A 15,482-nucleotide genomic window follows, 5' to 3' on the forward strand; every position below is an offset into this window, starting at 1 on the left:
ACAAAATTAGTTGCGTTGTGTTATAAATGAGTAGAACCAATGTTTAATTGATGAAATTAGTACTGCCTTTATTCATAGCTGCGTTTACATTTTTTAAATTTGGTTACTTTCTACTTCCTGTACCATGGTAATGCCTTTTGATTTAAATTATTAATTAAATGCAGCATCTTATGTCCTCTTGTCTCAGGTTGGAAAAGCACCAAAGGATAGGTTATGCCGCAGGGTAAGTGAATCTCCCTTAACTAGACGTGTAGTTGTTAATTTTGCACTTTATGTAGTACCTTATTAACTGTGGCGATGAACTCTGCCTTTAACCATTTTGATGACGCATCGGGAGATAAGAAAAATGCAAAGAGAATAGTATATCAATAAGGAAACTGGTCATGAACTATGGCCAATTTTAATTTACCTTTCCAGATTATCAGATAGTATGTTGAAACTAAGTTTGCCAAGATGTCTGCAACTTTGGACTGTGGACAGGAGGATAACATGCGGCCACTGCTGCGTATTTTTGCTGTCCTTCCAATTAGAAATTTATAATGGAAGTGGATTCATATGAGTAGTGAGTTTGATCTACCTTTATCTAATAGCTATTGTACAAATAGTCTTCAGTAACGTTCCAGTCCATGGATACTGGGGCTTATATTTGAGGTCAGTGATTCACAGTGCTAGCGTTTGCTCAAAACTTTGAAATATTCTTATTACAAATATCTTAATAAATACTTGGACACAAGAACCCAGCCATTATAGGCCCTTAGGTCCTGAAACATCTCCATTGTTGAAGAAATCATCTGTATGCTCTTGAGAGTGGCTGTATGACTACCGTTCGTATATGTGTGTACATACACACACACGTGCTGTATTCCTTAAGGACGAATTACTTAGGGATGTAAGGGATTTGTTGGCTCTTGGTTTAAAAAAAGACTGCATGTGAGCACAGTGGCCCCTTGGACAGGCCCCTTCAGGAAGGATCCGTTGCCCACAGCATCAGTCTGGTGTTTAGTTCACTGGCTTGGGGATCCTAGTTTTGTTCAGAGGGTTCAATTCAGTCCCTCAGAGATGCTCTGGAACCACACCAAGCTGTTTTCTTGGAACTTTTAAGATTCACACACGAGAGGAATCTTACCGCACACCGTGATGGTTTGGCTAGCAAATGCCTCAGCGAGCCAGATGGGAGCAGGATTGCCACCCCGCTATCTGTGGTTAACCGATGACACTGCGTCTTTCCAATACAGAGAGACATTTTTTAAAAGTTGAGGGTAAAACCATCTTTTTTAAAGCCTAATTTTAAAATTAGTTGAATCTAAAGAAAGGAATTAAAGTCAAGTGCCTTGACTTTCAATTCTTACCTGTCTATTCAGTGCAGAAAGTCAGTCGAATAGGTGCGTTTTTTGTGTGTGTTCTGTTTATTTTTCTGATGAAAAACTAGCAGTTTTGCTGCCGGAGCTAATTATGTCCCTTCTTAAAAACAGGACGTGGGGATGAGCGACACAGCAATGACATCTTTCCTTGGGTGTTGCTGGGATCTTCTTCAGACTTTAATGGAGGTAAAAGAGCTGTATTTTCATTCTGAACTGTCTCTAAAGTGTCAAATATTTTGAAAGTCATTGGACTTAAGAACTATTAAAAGAGATTATTTTTCATTGATTCACGTCTAAGTTTTGACTTAAGCCTAAAAAATAGTGATGTTTCTTATTAGAATTAGATTTTATGGGTTTTTCTTTTTTTTTTTTTTTACTATTATAACTTGAGGGGTGGGGAGAAATACGGGTTTGTACTTTGCTGCTGGTAGTAAGCTCATTAAGATGTTTGCAAACTATTATTTCTCCAATTCTGAACACAGTTCTCCCTTCTCAAAACACCCAGGCAGACGTCAGCCGGGATGAAATGCAAGTGCCCGTCTTGGACACGGAGGATGCCTGGCTGGCCGTGGAAGGACCGGTCTCCATAGTGGAGCTGGCGCTGGAGCAGAAGCACATCCACTACCCGCTGGTGGAGCACCATTCCGTCCTGTGCTCCCTCCTGTACGCTGTCATGAGGTTCTCTCTGAAGGCCGTGAAGCCACTCTCTCTCTTTGATAGTAAGGTAATCCTCAGAGGACTTGAGAGCCTCTCGGAGCTGAGGGTCTAGTAGGACTGTCTTATCGAAGTCATTCAGCCCTTTGTGTGTGTCTTGTATAGGATTATTCGTCACGGGGGTCTCTGTCCCCTATTCCTTGCCAGGCTTCCTTGTTCTGGTCTACCTTAAATATTGGTGTCCCAGGGTTCTGCCCTCTCAGCCATCTGCCCTTCTCATTCTGCACATGCTTCTTGGATACACTCCTTTTCTCCCTCTTGTGTGTCTTGTGTGTCTCCAGGCCTGACCTGTCCCCAGAGTTTGGGGCATGTATTTCTACTGAACGCCTCTCTTGGCATGTGCTGTGGACTGCAGATACCTCCTTCCTACAATCTCTCTCTGCCCTCACCTGCACCTCCCCTTACCTACACTTGCTGTTCCCCCCGAGTTCGCTGGCTTGGTCAGTTGATGAGTGATGTCGCTGTCTGTGCCCTGGCGTAAACTAGCAACCTTGGAGACAGCTAGCTCAGTTCCCTTCTTCAAGTCCCACAGTCACTGTAAGTTCATTCTTATCAGTTCTTCCTTAAATCCTTTCCGTCCGTCCCTCTCCATCACTGTAGCCTGAGCTCAGGCCTCATCGTCTCCCCTAGGGTGGTACAGCAGCCTCCAGTTTCCCTCCACCCAGTCCCATGCTGCCAGAGCTTTCTTCCCAAAACACAGATTCAGTTGTATTAGTTTCATGCCAGTACGTAAAACACAGCCTCAACTGGCTTCTCCACCCCAGCTTGTGTCAGTAAACGATGATCCCGCTCTTGCGCAGCCACGGCACCCCCGGACACCTGCAGGCTTCCCGTCGGGCTCCTGGTGCCGGGAGCTCCCCCAGGAAGACTGCGTCCTGGAAGAAGGGGGAACAGGGCACTGCTGAGAGCTCAGTTCCTTCTCCCAAAGGCACCGTCCATTTGGGCAGCAGCGAGTGAGAGCGGGAGACCTGGCATAGTATTAATATTTCCTGCCACGGGGAAACATGGAGCCCGAGGAAGGCTTCCCCACCCCATAATTTACCTTTTCTGCCGTCCATTCCTCTCTTACCTTGTGCTCTAGCCACTGTTCACTACCCCCCACCCCTCAGAGAAGGCAGACATTCTTATCATCTCTTGTCGTGTTTGTATCGTTCCGTTTTCACAGGCAACTATTCTGTATGGTCAGCTCCTATTCGTTATTCATTTATTACTTAAGTGTCACCTTCGCTTCAAAGTCTTTGTCTACATTTCCTGAACTGACCACCTCTTTGCCATATCCCCGTGTCTATGTGCCATGCTGGCCACATAACAGGAGCCCAATAAATGTTTAATGCATTCATAAGTAAGGAGGTGATAAAGAGAAGGTACATGACAGAGGTCTGCAGAAGGGACGGGAGAGCGTGGTGAGTAGAGTCTGGGAAACCACTGGGGGAATCAGGAGTTGGTGAGGATGTGGACTGGGGAGAATAATACAGATCATGAAGGGATTTCCAGGAGTCAGTAACCTGAGGACACACTAGGTTCAGTGCTGAAGCAGAGGGGATTAAAATTAAATCCAGTTTCAAGTTTGGGAGACTGGGCATGCCATTTACAAGGAAGCCCATTTACAGTGGTTTGGAAGTGTTGAATCTGAGAGTATATATAAGCAGAAATAGTATGTTTTAAGAAATTTATTTCAATAAGTACTTAAAAGTTTTTTTTGTTTTGTTTTAAAGCAACCAAAATAAAGTACCTAGCTCAGTACTCCCCTCAAAAAGGTACTTTTAGAAACCAGAACATGTCCAGAATTGGACAAGCACAGTGGTGATGTTAGTCTCAACCCGGATCATGCTGGGATGGCCTGAGACAGCTGTGTGACTCTCACGTGCAAATACCAAAGCAGTGTGTTTTGGCAGGTGAAACGGAATCCCACCTCTGCCATTTACCGGCTAGAGTTATTTCAGTTCTCCTAGCCTGAGCGTGATTATTCTAGTGCCTACCTCATGGTTGTCATGAGGGTTAAATGACATACTCAACGTGAAGTACTTTGTGTCTGGAACGTAGTAAATAATAAACGTGCACACATATTCCCAATCCAAAGGCTCTGGTGTAGAACAGACCCTTATATCTAAGACCTCCGGGTAGAAACTAGAGAGTAACAGACTGTGGGTGAGTGTGTGGGAAAACTTTCAAACGGTGATGTCCACATGTGGTGGGTTGCCGTTGGAAGTCTGGTGTCTCTCACCACTAAAGGATGAGTGGCTTCACCCTACTTGGCAGTCACACCAGCTGACCTGCAATCATAGATTAGGTCTAGAAAGTACCTTAGGTGATATCTGGCATGACCTGAAAAAACTGCAGCCCAGGATGGTGGGGTCATTTGTCCAAGGTGACCTGTTTGGAAGGGGTGGGCCTGGGACTAGAGCCTGGGTCTTCCAGCTCTTTGCTCTGTATTACATTTCCTTCCTGGGGACTTCTGAAATCCTATTTCCTGATATTCCTTTTTGGCTCTTCGGAAACAGATCTGTTCTCTGAAACAAATGTTTTTAAACAGTTCAGCAAGTGTTTTTAAGAGGATGCAGAGTATATACTATGTGCTAGTTATCAATTATTGCACAACGAATGATCCCCAACCTTAGTGGCTGAAAACAGCAAATGAGTAGCATGTGTGAGTCTTGTTCAGGTGGCTCTGGCCCCAGGTCTCTCGCAGGTCTGCAGCTGGGGTGTCAGCCAGGGTTGCGGTCTCACCTCTGGGCTCCACCAGGGGCGGGATTGGGGATCCACTTCCAGGCTTACACGACTACCAGCGGGATTCAGCTCCTTGCCACACGCGTGACTCCGTAGGGCAGCTCACGGCACAGCAGCCCTCTGAGTAAGTGAGAGTGATTATGAGCTCCTAGAGCAGAAGGCACAGTGCTTTTGTTACCTGATCCTGCAAGTGACCTGCCTCATCTCTGCCTAATTCTGCTCACTAGCAGTGAGTCACCAGCACCCCCTTGGGGGAATGGGATTACACAAGGCACGGGTACCAGGAGGAGGGGACCACCGCGGCCCACCCTAAAGGCTGCCTACCGCACGCTAGATAATAGTTATAAAAATTAAATGAATAGAATTGTTATTGTTCAAAGACAAAAAAAATCAAAGTTATTCTTGATTAAATGACTTCGTTTTTAAATCTTTTTTTCACCTTAGTAACAGTTCATACTCATCAGTTTTCTTGGTCTCTTCTTTCTCTTTAGGGGAAAAACGCATTTTTCAAAGACCTAACTTCAATTCAGTTATTACCTAGTGGAGAAATGGATGCAAATTTTATTTCTGTACGACAGCAGGTAATTACAGTTATTGGGATGACCACCTCTAAGGTGTTCTTGAGAGTTAACTTCCCTTTAAATTATGTGTCTTTTTTTGATAACTATTTTAATGGAAAAGCCACAGTAATTGACAGGAAAGTCAACGATTACTTGGATTTGCATATTTTTTAATGAAACATACTAACAAGATGTTGCTCTCCTTCTTTGCCCATCTTCAAGTTCTTATTGAAAGTCGTCAGTGCAGCTGTCCAGGCCCGACATGCAGTCACGAAGGACAAAGGCTCCTCAGAAGAGGCAATGACCACTCTTTTGGGGAAAGACCAAGATTGGCCAGTGCTGGCCCTGGATCTGGCCCATCACCTTCAAGTTAGTGAAGATGTTGTTAGGAGGCATTATGTGGGGGAACTCTACAGCTATGGAGCTGACCACTTAGGAGAAGAGGTAATAATCACCCGGTGAATGTCATTTGGGCTCAAGTTTTAAAATTGATAGCTCGAGTAAAGAATCAGTAAAGTTGCCAATAAAGCTTTTTGCTTTTCCTTCTTTTGTTAGAACTTCTAGGCACAAAACGTGAAGAGAATTAAAATAAAAAACTAATCAGATTCCTGTTTCTGGTCAATGTTTAGTGTAACTCCTGCCGTATGCCGGGCCTGTTTTATGCAGAGGGACAGAGCCATAAACAAAACAGACAGGGTGCCTTCCTCAGAATCCACAGTCTACTCGTAGGAGCAGAGAAGCATGCTCAATTCTGTACTGAGTGGTAAATGCTGCGAAGAAAATTCACAAGACCATGTGAATAAACAGAAGTATAACAGGGTGGTCAGAGGTGACATGAGAGCCGAGCCCCCAAGGATAAGAAGCAGCCCAGCCACTCAGAAAACCAGGGGGAGGTTTTCTGCCTCTTACTGCTAGAGGCAGAAAGAACACGAGGTCTGAGGTCAGGGACCAGGTCACAGGAGGTCTCATAGCCCACGGTTAGTCACGACATGATTTAATATAATCCCTTCTTTTGCCTAAAGCTTGAAAATGACTCCTGTAGTCATGCTGAACTGAAAAATTAGGAGATAAGAGGCGGCCAAAGTCAGGTGATGAGAAGAAATTTGGGGTTTAAATGCTGTTTGAATTGGGCTTTCTTTTGGTTGTATAAATGGCCATACCTCAGAAATGAAGTAGCCTCTCCTAGGCACCGAACTAGGCACGGGGGGTGCCTTTCCTAAAGGAAGCCCAGCTGTTAGCTTTTGCATCTGTTTGTTCACGTTCATCTCCACAGGCCATCCTCCAGGTTCAGGACAAAGAGGTCCTGGCCTCGCAGCTGCTGGTGCTGATAGGGCAGCGGCTGGCGCACGCGGTGCTGCGCACGCAGACGAGGGAGGGGCTGGAGCTACTTGCCAGGCTGCCCCCGACGCTGTGCACCTGGCTGAAGGCCATGGTAAGTGCCGGCAGTGAGAGGAGTCAGCAGGTCACTGGATGTTTTTTCATGTGCATTTTCAGTAGAGGAAAAATTTAAGTTTAATCTACTTAGTTCTGAAGAAAAGCATTTTTATTGGGAAATTACTCTCTGGCTAATGCTTAAGTTCAAGTAAGATGATTCAGTTGTATGTAACTGACGGGTTATTTTTGTGTCCCATTTGCAGAGCCCCCAGGATCTTCAAAACACAGAAGTGCCAATTGCAACAACAGCTAAACTAGTAAATAAAGTAATTGAGCTTTTACCAGAAAACCACGGGCAGTATAGTTTAGCCTTGCACCTCACTGAAGCTGTGGAAGCCATAGCTATTCCTCCTTTATGACACTTTATCTACTGTAAACAGTCTAAAATTGTGTGACTATAATATGAATTAGTGCATGGTTATTTTACACAGTAAGATCTGGAATTTTATGGAGGGAATATGGTTTTTTTCCTTTTGTAAAATAAATAAAAATACATTATTACTTTTAAAAAGTGCAGTCTTGGCTAAATTCCCCTCCTTTGGTTAATACTGATGATAAAATATGAACAAGTATCAACTATACTATTAACTCTTCTTGCAGATGTTTGTTTATTTTTAATTCAAGCACTTAAGTAGCTTTATTGTTAAACTTTGCTATTTAAAACTGGTTATAATTTACAGATTATGTTCTTATTATAACATTCTATATTTCGTACTCAAAACGTTATTGTAATTAAATTTAAACGTGTTCATGTATAGTCCCCACCAGTTACATGAGAGAAGTACACCACTTCCTCTTTAGTAAATGTTGGGAAAACGCTTTTGTTACCATGCTTGGTCCCGTACTGGGGCACTGCCCCCTGGAGCTCTGGATGCTGACAGGTTTCTTTCCCAGAGGTTATGCTGTTGCCATCAGAGGAGGATGACCCTGCCTGTGGCGGAATAATGGGTTCAAGATCATATATTCATCAGAATGGACACTAAATGGAACCCTTAACCTGCTGTACTTGCCAAAACAGAATCTAAGATGCAAGCAACACAGCAAAATTAATTAAAATCCAAGTTAAGATTTGCTTTTTGCCAAGATTCAAAGCTGTATCCACATCAGGTAATTGTAAAAATGTATTATCTTGTAAAACTTACGTTTAAAAAAAAGGGGCAAAGATGCTAAAAATCTAAGGTCCAACGTTATTTTTCCTACGAGTGTTTTGAGGTGTCTGCTTCTGGGACTTGGTAATGTTACCTGTTCTTAAGAACAATACAGAAGATGCTTAGTGATGATACTACAGCTTTAGCGAACCTACCTCACAGCTGGCTTGAGAGGATAAATACAACTAATTTTGTACCCTACAGTGCCTAGAGCAGTCCAAGTGCTGAATAATCATTTGTTGATTAAAACCAAATTAACCAAAAAACTGTAAACCAAAACTCTGTAAAGAGCTGTACAAATAACACCAAGTATTTATTATGGTAAATCTTTGGAATGTAGCCATACAGTGTGAGTACTGACATGTCCTGGATCACAGTTGTTATTCGTAGCAACTCGTTGTGATACAGAAGTTTGTTCTTCACTTCCTTAGGAAGAAGCCAACTCTCGCAATTGTACAAATTTGAGGCGTTAATCAGGAACATAAAGGAAAAGTCTGATGTTTGAGGATATCCCAGTGTAAATTCTTTTTAACTAAGAGATCACATCCAAATAAGAAGTGTCTAAAACTTAATAATTACTGTTTCATTTGTCGATAAAATCTTGAAAGATTAATTTTTCAGATGTCTTGAGGACGTGGGGTGAGGGCCTTGTATGTCTGATTGAGGCACACGCTGCAATAGAAACACTGAAAACGACCTCGGGCTGGTCTAGCCTCTCAGCCTCTGCTGGGATCTCTGCTGCCCCATCCAGACACATTTATATGATTTCTCGTAAACATGTCTAGCTCTATATAGTCACTTGCGTGCATTCTGAAAGATTAGTTCTTTCTGTGACTTTTCTAAATACTCTGAAAGTAGTTATGAACCTTGGGGGCTGGTCAAAGAAACTTGGAATTACAGGCGTTTTTAAAGATTAATAAATCAGTCACTTTGATTCCATTATCACTTTTGGGAGAGAGGGTATCTAATAAGCATTTTAGATAATAAAACTGGCTGAACTTATTCTAGTAGGACATGTAATCAAATTTGGGGATTGTTGAGAATATTAATCAGCTGAAATATGGCTCCTAGAACCATAACAAAGCATTGAGTCTCTAGTTAAGATTTATAATCCTAAACTTTGCCATTCAAAGAATTTTAAAATTGAATTCTCAGTTGTATGATTAAAACAAGCAGTTAAATATTTTACTACTTCATTAAGGGCTTTTAAAATAAATCTGATAGAGGAAAGGAAAATAAATACCTGTGTATGCATTGTGTAACCATGAAGAGCCACAAATAACGATACAGAATGGACAGTTTCTGAAACAGGTATGTTGCACATACTGCAGTTATTGGTGGGAAACCAATAACCAGCGAGTAGTGTTTTCTTAGATCTACTCCCACGGCCAACCCCCCCAATACACCTTTCCTCATGAACATTAAATAGGCATTTTATACCTTGTTAAATTCTGTTGTATAATGCAAAGGAAAACAAAAGCGTTCAAATAATCCTAAATTCTACATTACAGGTTGTATTTAGATGTAGAACTAGAAGAGACAGGATAAATGCAAATGAAGAGGAATATAGCACACCAAGCTTCTAAATGGTTCATGCTTTTGCAAAAAGAAAAATGAGGTATGGAGAAAAGTGTTTCACCTTTGTTATAAAAATTAAACTAAGGTTGAAGTAAACACTGTCCAATTTAAATTGCTTTCTTTAAAAAAGAAATTGATTACAGTTTAAAATCACAGAAAACTCAGATTTAATAACACTAAGCATACATGGAATAATAAGTTCTCTTAGCAGTTGCTGTGGTTCATTTCACTTACAAGAGACAAATATTTTTAAAGTACTCAACAGCAACAGTGAAAGCCCTCTCTCACCCTGACAGGAATGGATTTGCTGTATTTCTGCTAAACAGAATTAACCATCCTTGGAAAGATTTTAATCCAGTACTGAATTGTTTATAAAATGCCCTATTATCTACTGTAATGTATTGTAAGTAGTCACATTCTGTATATACTGCTATTTTCTGTGTCTGTTCATTGTAGTGAACTTTTATGTGTATTAGTGAAATAAATTTTCAGCTTTCATGTTGTTTCCTTAACATTTATAAATATAAGTATTAAGATACTTTCCGCTCTTACAGGAGAATAACAAACTTGGTGATGTCTTCGCTTCCGAGGCAACCCAAAAACTAGCTGTTCTGAAAAGGTCGGTGCGTGCTGTTAAGGCGGAATGAAATTACTCTTGTCATCTCTTAAGCGAGACACCCCTCTCCCATTCCCCTTCAAAACCACAGGTTTTTTACTGGATATTCACAACTTTTGCACCACCATCAGTCAGTAATTTCCCAGGTGCCTTTATTTTTAGACATTATAGAACTTAAATACTGAGTCAAGAAGACTGATAAAATATAAAACATTTTCTGCTGAGCCACGTTTGTAGGCAAGCATTTTCAGTGTCTGTGTTCTGAGGAAGTCCATTATGGATCCATCTGCATAGGTATATTTTTCCATGTGTATATATACACGTCATTTTTTATTTAGTTGCAGAAAAAGCTTGTAGCTCTAACTCTGACTCTCATCCTCTACCACTTACTCTTCCACTCATTACCTAAATCTTGGATTTCTTTGCAGTGCTGTGAACAATCCACCTAAACCCCCAGGCAGTCCCGTCAGGAAGTTCTTGCTCAGAAAGCCCTCAACACAGCGAGGTATTACTTCCCTCTCACAACTCCTGTGCATCGCGGACAGAGTGTGTCTGATGACTCAGCAGTGTACTTCCAACAGCGAGGGCATTTTTCCTTGGTAGTTGGCATGACAATTACTTTATATGAAGACTCTTCACGAATATCACCACCTATGAAAGAAAAACACGTGAAGAGTATTTCTGATAGGCCACTGAACTTGTACAACTCTTTACTTTTTAATTGGTTGGCAGGTGCTCCTTTTTCAAAGCTTCCTCCTTCCTGCCTTGGAAAATACCGCTTCATTTGCACATTTGTACATAAACAGCCAAGACAGTGGACTCACTCACTCATACAACCTGACTGACTGGGGAGAGATGAGGAATCTGAGACCCTGAGAGACTGACTGATTTTTCCACAGGTCACTGAGTTCTGTATCTACTCAGGCAGAGCAGGCCTTCTAGCTCTTCATCTGGGTACAGTTCTGATAAATTACACTGCCTCTCCAGCTACATACTGGTTTAAGAATTTTAAAAAGAGCCAAATTAGACTGACAATGGCAGTGTCCCCACATTAAACTTCTTGGTTTGGACAAAAGGAAACAAAAACTTCTCCACAATGAATAGACCTCAGACTGGTAATGTACAGTAAAGGAAGTAAATTATTTTCTAGTCATTGCACAGAGAATGTAGATTAACATTTTGAAAAGCAAATTAAGCCAGAATCTACTACATGGTCAATGCGGCCAGGCCTCAGATTTCAACCGATGCCTCCCACCTCCTGCTGGTACCTAAAAGCTATTATGAAAAGCACAGACAGCATCACTTTTCCCAAAATATCTGCATGTTTTTCTCTCTTAACATTACTCGGCCTCCTTTCCATCAACGAGAATGAATTAAGATGACAAAATCCCCTATCAAACAAATAACTACAAAATGCTTATATCAATGTGGGAATGAGTTCAATAAAACTTCCTTGATTCTTCATTAACAGTGGCTACATGACACTTTAATTTGGGGTGAGCATAATAAGAAATTTTAGATTCAACAGTGGGGAAGGGTAGCAGGGCTGGGCAGGACTAAGTATCAAAGGACAGGGGGCACAAAAGCCAACCAAAGTAAGGTAGACTGACTTCACATGCAGTGACAATGACTTATTCCCTCTCCTCCCCCTACCCCTGTGTTCTTAAGATCGGCAGGTACGGCACTTTGAGAGCTAGTTTTGAAACCTGGCCATTGTTGACACTGCTTCCATAGAAAACCGTATTCCAAGTGTATATGTGCCTTTAGAATACAAGTAGTCCACTGCAAAGCTGGAGATGACCTATAATTATCATTCAGTTCCCCAGATACCGCTGTTACCCTCACCTCCTTCTTACCTTCTAGGTTGATTAGAAATGTCCCTTTAAGCTCAGTGACATCTGCAGTTACTGCTCGTGGTTCCTGAGAGAGCAAAGTTGTCTGGGACGCCATCATTAATTCATTCAGCTGAGAGGTGCTGGAAGTCTCCTCAGCCTGTAGCATCTGGGCACGAGCATTTGCAAGTTACTATCTATCTAAATTAAGCTGTTACCATAAACAGGTTATAAAAAGAGATGCTGCAAGTTCTTGCGTTTGGTGAGGAACCCTTTGGGACCATTACCTCCTGAGCTAATACTATTAAATAAATCAATTCTTACTAGTATAAAAGGTAATAACTAAAAACTTCTAATTAATTATATTGATTGAGAATACACTGTAAGCCAGGCACTTCACTTTGCTAGATGGCTAAGTGTCCAACCAGTATTTGTAATGATCACAAAACAGCTACAGTGTTTTTTATCCCCATTTTACAAGTGAGGAAGCTTGCTCAGAGAGGTTAACTTGCCAGGCGTTCCCGACCAGTAAATAGTACAGCTGCAGTTCCAGCCCAGGTCTGTCCACCTCAGAGCCCATACTTCTTCCCTGTATCATGCTTCCTACAGTAGGAGAGGGGTTAAGATACTATCTAAACAAGGGTCTGCTTTTAGCAGTGTAGACCAATGGTGACAATCTTGAGTAAGGCACAGAGCTCTTCTGAAGCACACAATCTGGATATCTGATAAGCACTCTTACATTTTTGTTGTAATTTCCATCTTCAAAACGAGTGTGTGAGCTAAGTAATACAAAATTCCTTAAGGAAAAAAAAATCAGCTCATGACAAAACAGGAGATTCAGAGATTAATTTGGTTTTAACAAATTCATAGTAACTGACAGATCCAGGACTCCATTAGCTAGTTAGTGTAATTCCTAAGAAAAATACATTCACATTTTTGAAAATCCCAAAGTATTTTTTTTCCAATATAAATGATCCAAACAAGCTGTATTGTTTTCAGCTTATTACTCAGACCTAATGAAGTCAAAGGAAACATGACATGTAGGGGAAAAGCCCAGTACTAGGCTGTGTGGCCCCAGCCAGGTCACAGCTTCAATGGGGCTCAGTTTCCTGGCTCATAAAATGGAGTCATCAGCTTCCCAACTTGTAAATTTTAAAATGTGAACATCTTACCAAAATTCTGTTATCTGATCAACAATCGTATACCTACTGGCTATTTCAAGCCTCAAATCTTAATCAATTTAATTATATTATTAAAAGTTTAAATTGAAGTTCCAACCAAATGAGACGGTCATTTTTTAGTAAACTATGATACCAGTAAAACTTTTTTAAAAAACATATTCACTACCAATTTTCTTCTCAAACGTTAAAACTAGAGAAAGATCTTAAGTCTATGTTAAGCTACAAGTCAGTCTGCCCAATCAACCCCTAAGAATCCCAAGAAGAAACTTCTGATGGCCCTTTTGAAAATTAAAAAATAGGATGAATGCTTTGAGATCCCATGATAATTTGCTGGAGCAAATGAATTTTCTTCAGATCTCATGAGAAAAAGATAAAAATATTTTTTGGGATTTGTTTTGAATCTGGTCCAGATGGACAAAATTCTCAAAAGCTCCCAATTTTTTGTGTATTCTGATACGACTGCCTTATTGTCTAATTAGCCCTGAGGGCTTACATTTCAAACAGAACTTTATTACACCTTCCCATCCCAACCTAAAAAATAAGTAGCAACAGTACATGTTTCATAAGAGAAGAAAAAGGAAGCACAGAGAAGTCGGAAACAAAGAATCAGTGATTAGTATTAGGATTAGAAAACAGAAATCCTAATTTATAATTTTTTTAAAATATATTATTTACACTGAGATTTTTTAAAACTAAATTTCACATGAAGCTGTATGATATGAACACCATTTCAAAAGGAACAAATTGCTACTTACTTCTATTATCTCAAAAAGCAGTCCAGGCTCAATCACAATGATAACCTCATACTCAGCTGCATTTCTGCCAGGGATGCTTCCAAGAAATGAATCTCTCATCGCACATGCACTCTCTATTGCTTCTTCCAGTCCAGGCTTCTTCCAGATAGAACTGGTTCTAATCCATCCAGTACGAAAAACACTCTTGGGTTCTTATAAAAAAAAAAAGTTAACCAATTTACATATATTTTAAACTGTATATAAAGCTCAAACCATCAAATATTTACTATGCATGGAAAATAAGAATTGTTATTTATGACAATTAGCACGGAGCCATCCTAAATGCTTACCAAACATTTATATCAACATTTGGAAATGTAAACAAAGGATAAAGATATACAGTGAGATCTCAAAGGATGCCTAGAAGAAAATAAAATAGAAATATCCCAATATTACAGTAGTTGTCTCTGGGTTATAAGTAAGATCATGAGTGACTTTTGTCCTCTTTCTAGAATTCTACAGTTTCTAATTTTCTGTAAGCTTATTAATACAACCAGACAGAAAAAACTATTATAAAAATATTCACAGACACTATACGTTTGTTTTAGTAAAAGCCTAAAATATATTTCTGACATTTATAAAGGTATTTAAGAAAAAGTGATTTCTCAATATAGTCAAGCTGCTAATACATTTCAGAAAGCACTTTAAGGTGGCATGAAGACCACGCTGAAATTCATCCTACTCCACACACAGGTGCAGAAACTACTAAATGATCGAGATGCAAAAGGCCACAAAACAGTCACTGTAGATGAATAAGTGCCTCTTTTGTGAAGTAGATAAAATGAGAAGCTGCACCCTCAGCCAGGGTCTTTCTCATTCAGAGAACAAATCAAGTATTTCTTACCTTTAATGTAAGGTACGTACTGGAATACCTCTTCAGCCAAGTGAGGAAGAATGGGAGCAAAAGAACGAACCATTACATCCAAAATTTCGGCTAATGCAGTCTGACAAGAGCGTCGTTTGGGATCATCTGCATTTTCACAATAAAGCCTGTTGAAGAACAACTTATTGAGCGGTTGACAACACTTTGTACACGATGACTGCCAAGATGGGATCTGCCTCAGGCTGAGTTCATTCTGACAGTGCCTAAGCCTATGGCTCCAACGTCTTCTAATTAAAGGATAAAATATTCCATCATACAACTTTTTTTTTTTAATTTATTTACTTTTGTGTGTGCTGGGTCTTTGTTTCTGTGCGAGGGGTTTCTCCAGTTGCGGCGAGCGGGGGCCACTCACTGTCACGGCCTCTCCCGTTGCGGAGCACAGGCTCCAGACGCGCAGGCTCAGTAGTTGTGGCTCACGGGCCCAGCCGCTCCGCGGCATGTGGGACCTTCCCGAACCGGGGCACGAACCCGTGTCCCCTGCACTGGCAGGCGGATTCTTAACCACTGCGACACCAGGGAAGCCCCATACAACCTTTTTGATAACATCCTCTATGCCTTCCAAGTGTGCCCACCTCCTCAAAAACTCTCATACCTACGCTATGTCCAATTCTGTTTTTCCGATCAGTAACAGCTAGAATCTAGACAACTGTGTTA

The 15,482-nt window shown here is 40.9% G+C and overlaps 2 protein-coding genes across 2 annotated transcripts in view; one reads left to right on the forward strand and one right to left on the reverse strand.

The window, feature by feature from the left end:
* RAB3GAP2 (RAB3 GTPase activating non-catalytic protein subunit 2) overlaps positions 1-8,577 on the forward strand; it is an 88,383-nt gene extending 79,806 nt beyond the window's left edge. The window contains exons 29-35 of the mRNA XM_059998159.1: positions 188-223; positions 1,473-1,547; positions 1,867-2,085; positions 5,294-5,383; positions 5,585-5,806; positions 6,636-6,794; positions 7,000-8,577. Coding sequence (XP_059854142.1) covers positions 188-223; positions 1,473-1,547; positions 1,867-2,085; positions 5,294-5,383; positions 5,585-5,806; positions 6,636-6,794; positions 7,000-7,155 — 957 coding nt within the window. The 3' untranslated portion in view covers positions 7,156-8,577. The remainder of the gene's footprint in view (positions 1-187; positions 224-1,472; positions 1,548-1,866; positions 2,086-5,293; positions 5,384-5,584; positions 5,807-6,635; positions 6,795-6,999) is intronic.
* Positions 8,578-9,574: 997 nt separating this feature from the next.
* The window catches only part of IARS2 (isoleucyl-tRNA synthetase 2, mitochondrial), a 69,230-nt gene continuing 63,322 nt past the window's right edge, over positions 9,575-15,482 (reverse strand). Inside the window, exons 20-23 of the mRNA XM_059998173.1 lie at positions 14,790-14,935; positions 13,907-14,097; positions 11,995-12,139; positions 9,575-10,789 (exon numbers count right to left, since the gene is read on the reverse strand). Of these exons, the coding sequence (XP_059854156.1) occupies positions 10,647-10,789; positions 11,995-12,139; positions 13,907-14,097; positions 14,790-14,935 (625 nt within the window). The 3' untranslated portion in view covers positions 9,575-10,646. The remainder of the gene's footprint in view (positions 10,790-11,994; positions 12,140-13,906; positions 14,098-14,789; positions 14,936-15,482) is intronic.

The sequence above is a fragment of the Delphinus delphis genome, chromosome 1 (genome assembly GCF_949987515.2).
Source record: "Delphinus delphis chromosome 1, mDelDel1.2, whole genome shotgun sequence".
Lineage (NCBI taxonomy): Eukaryota > Metazoa > Chordata > Mammalia > Artiodactyla > Delphinidae > Delphinus > Delphinus delphis.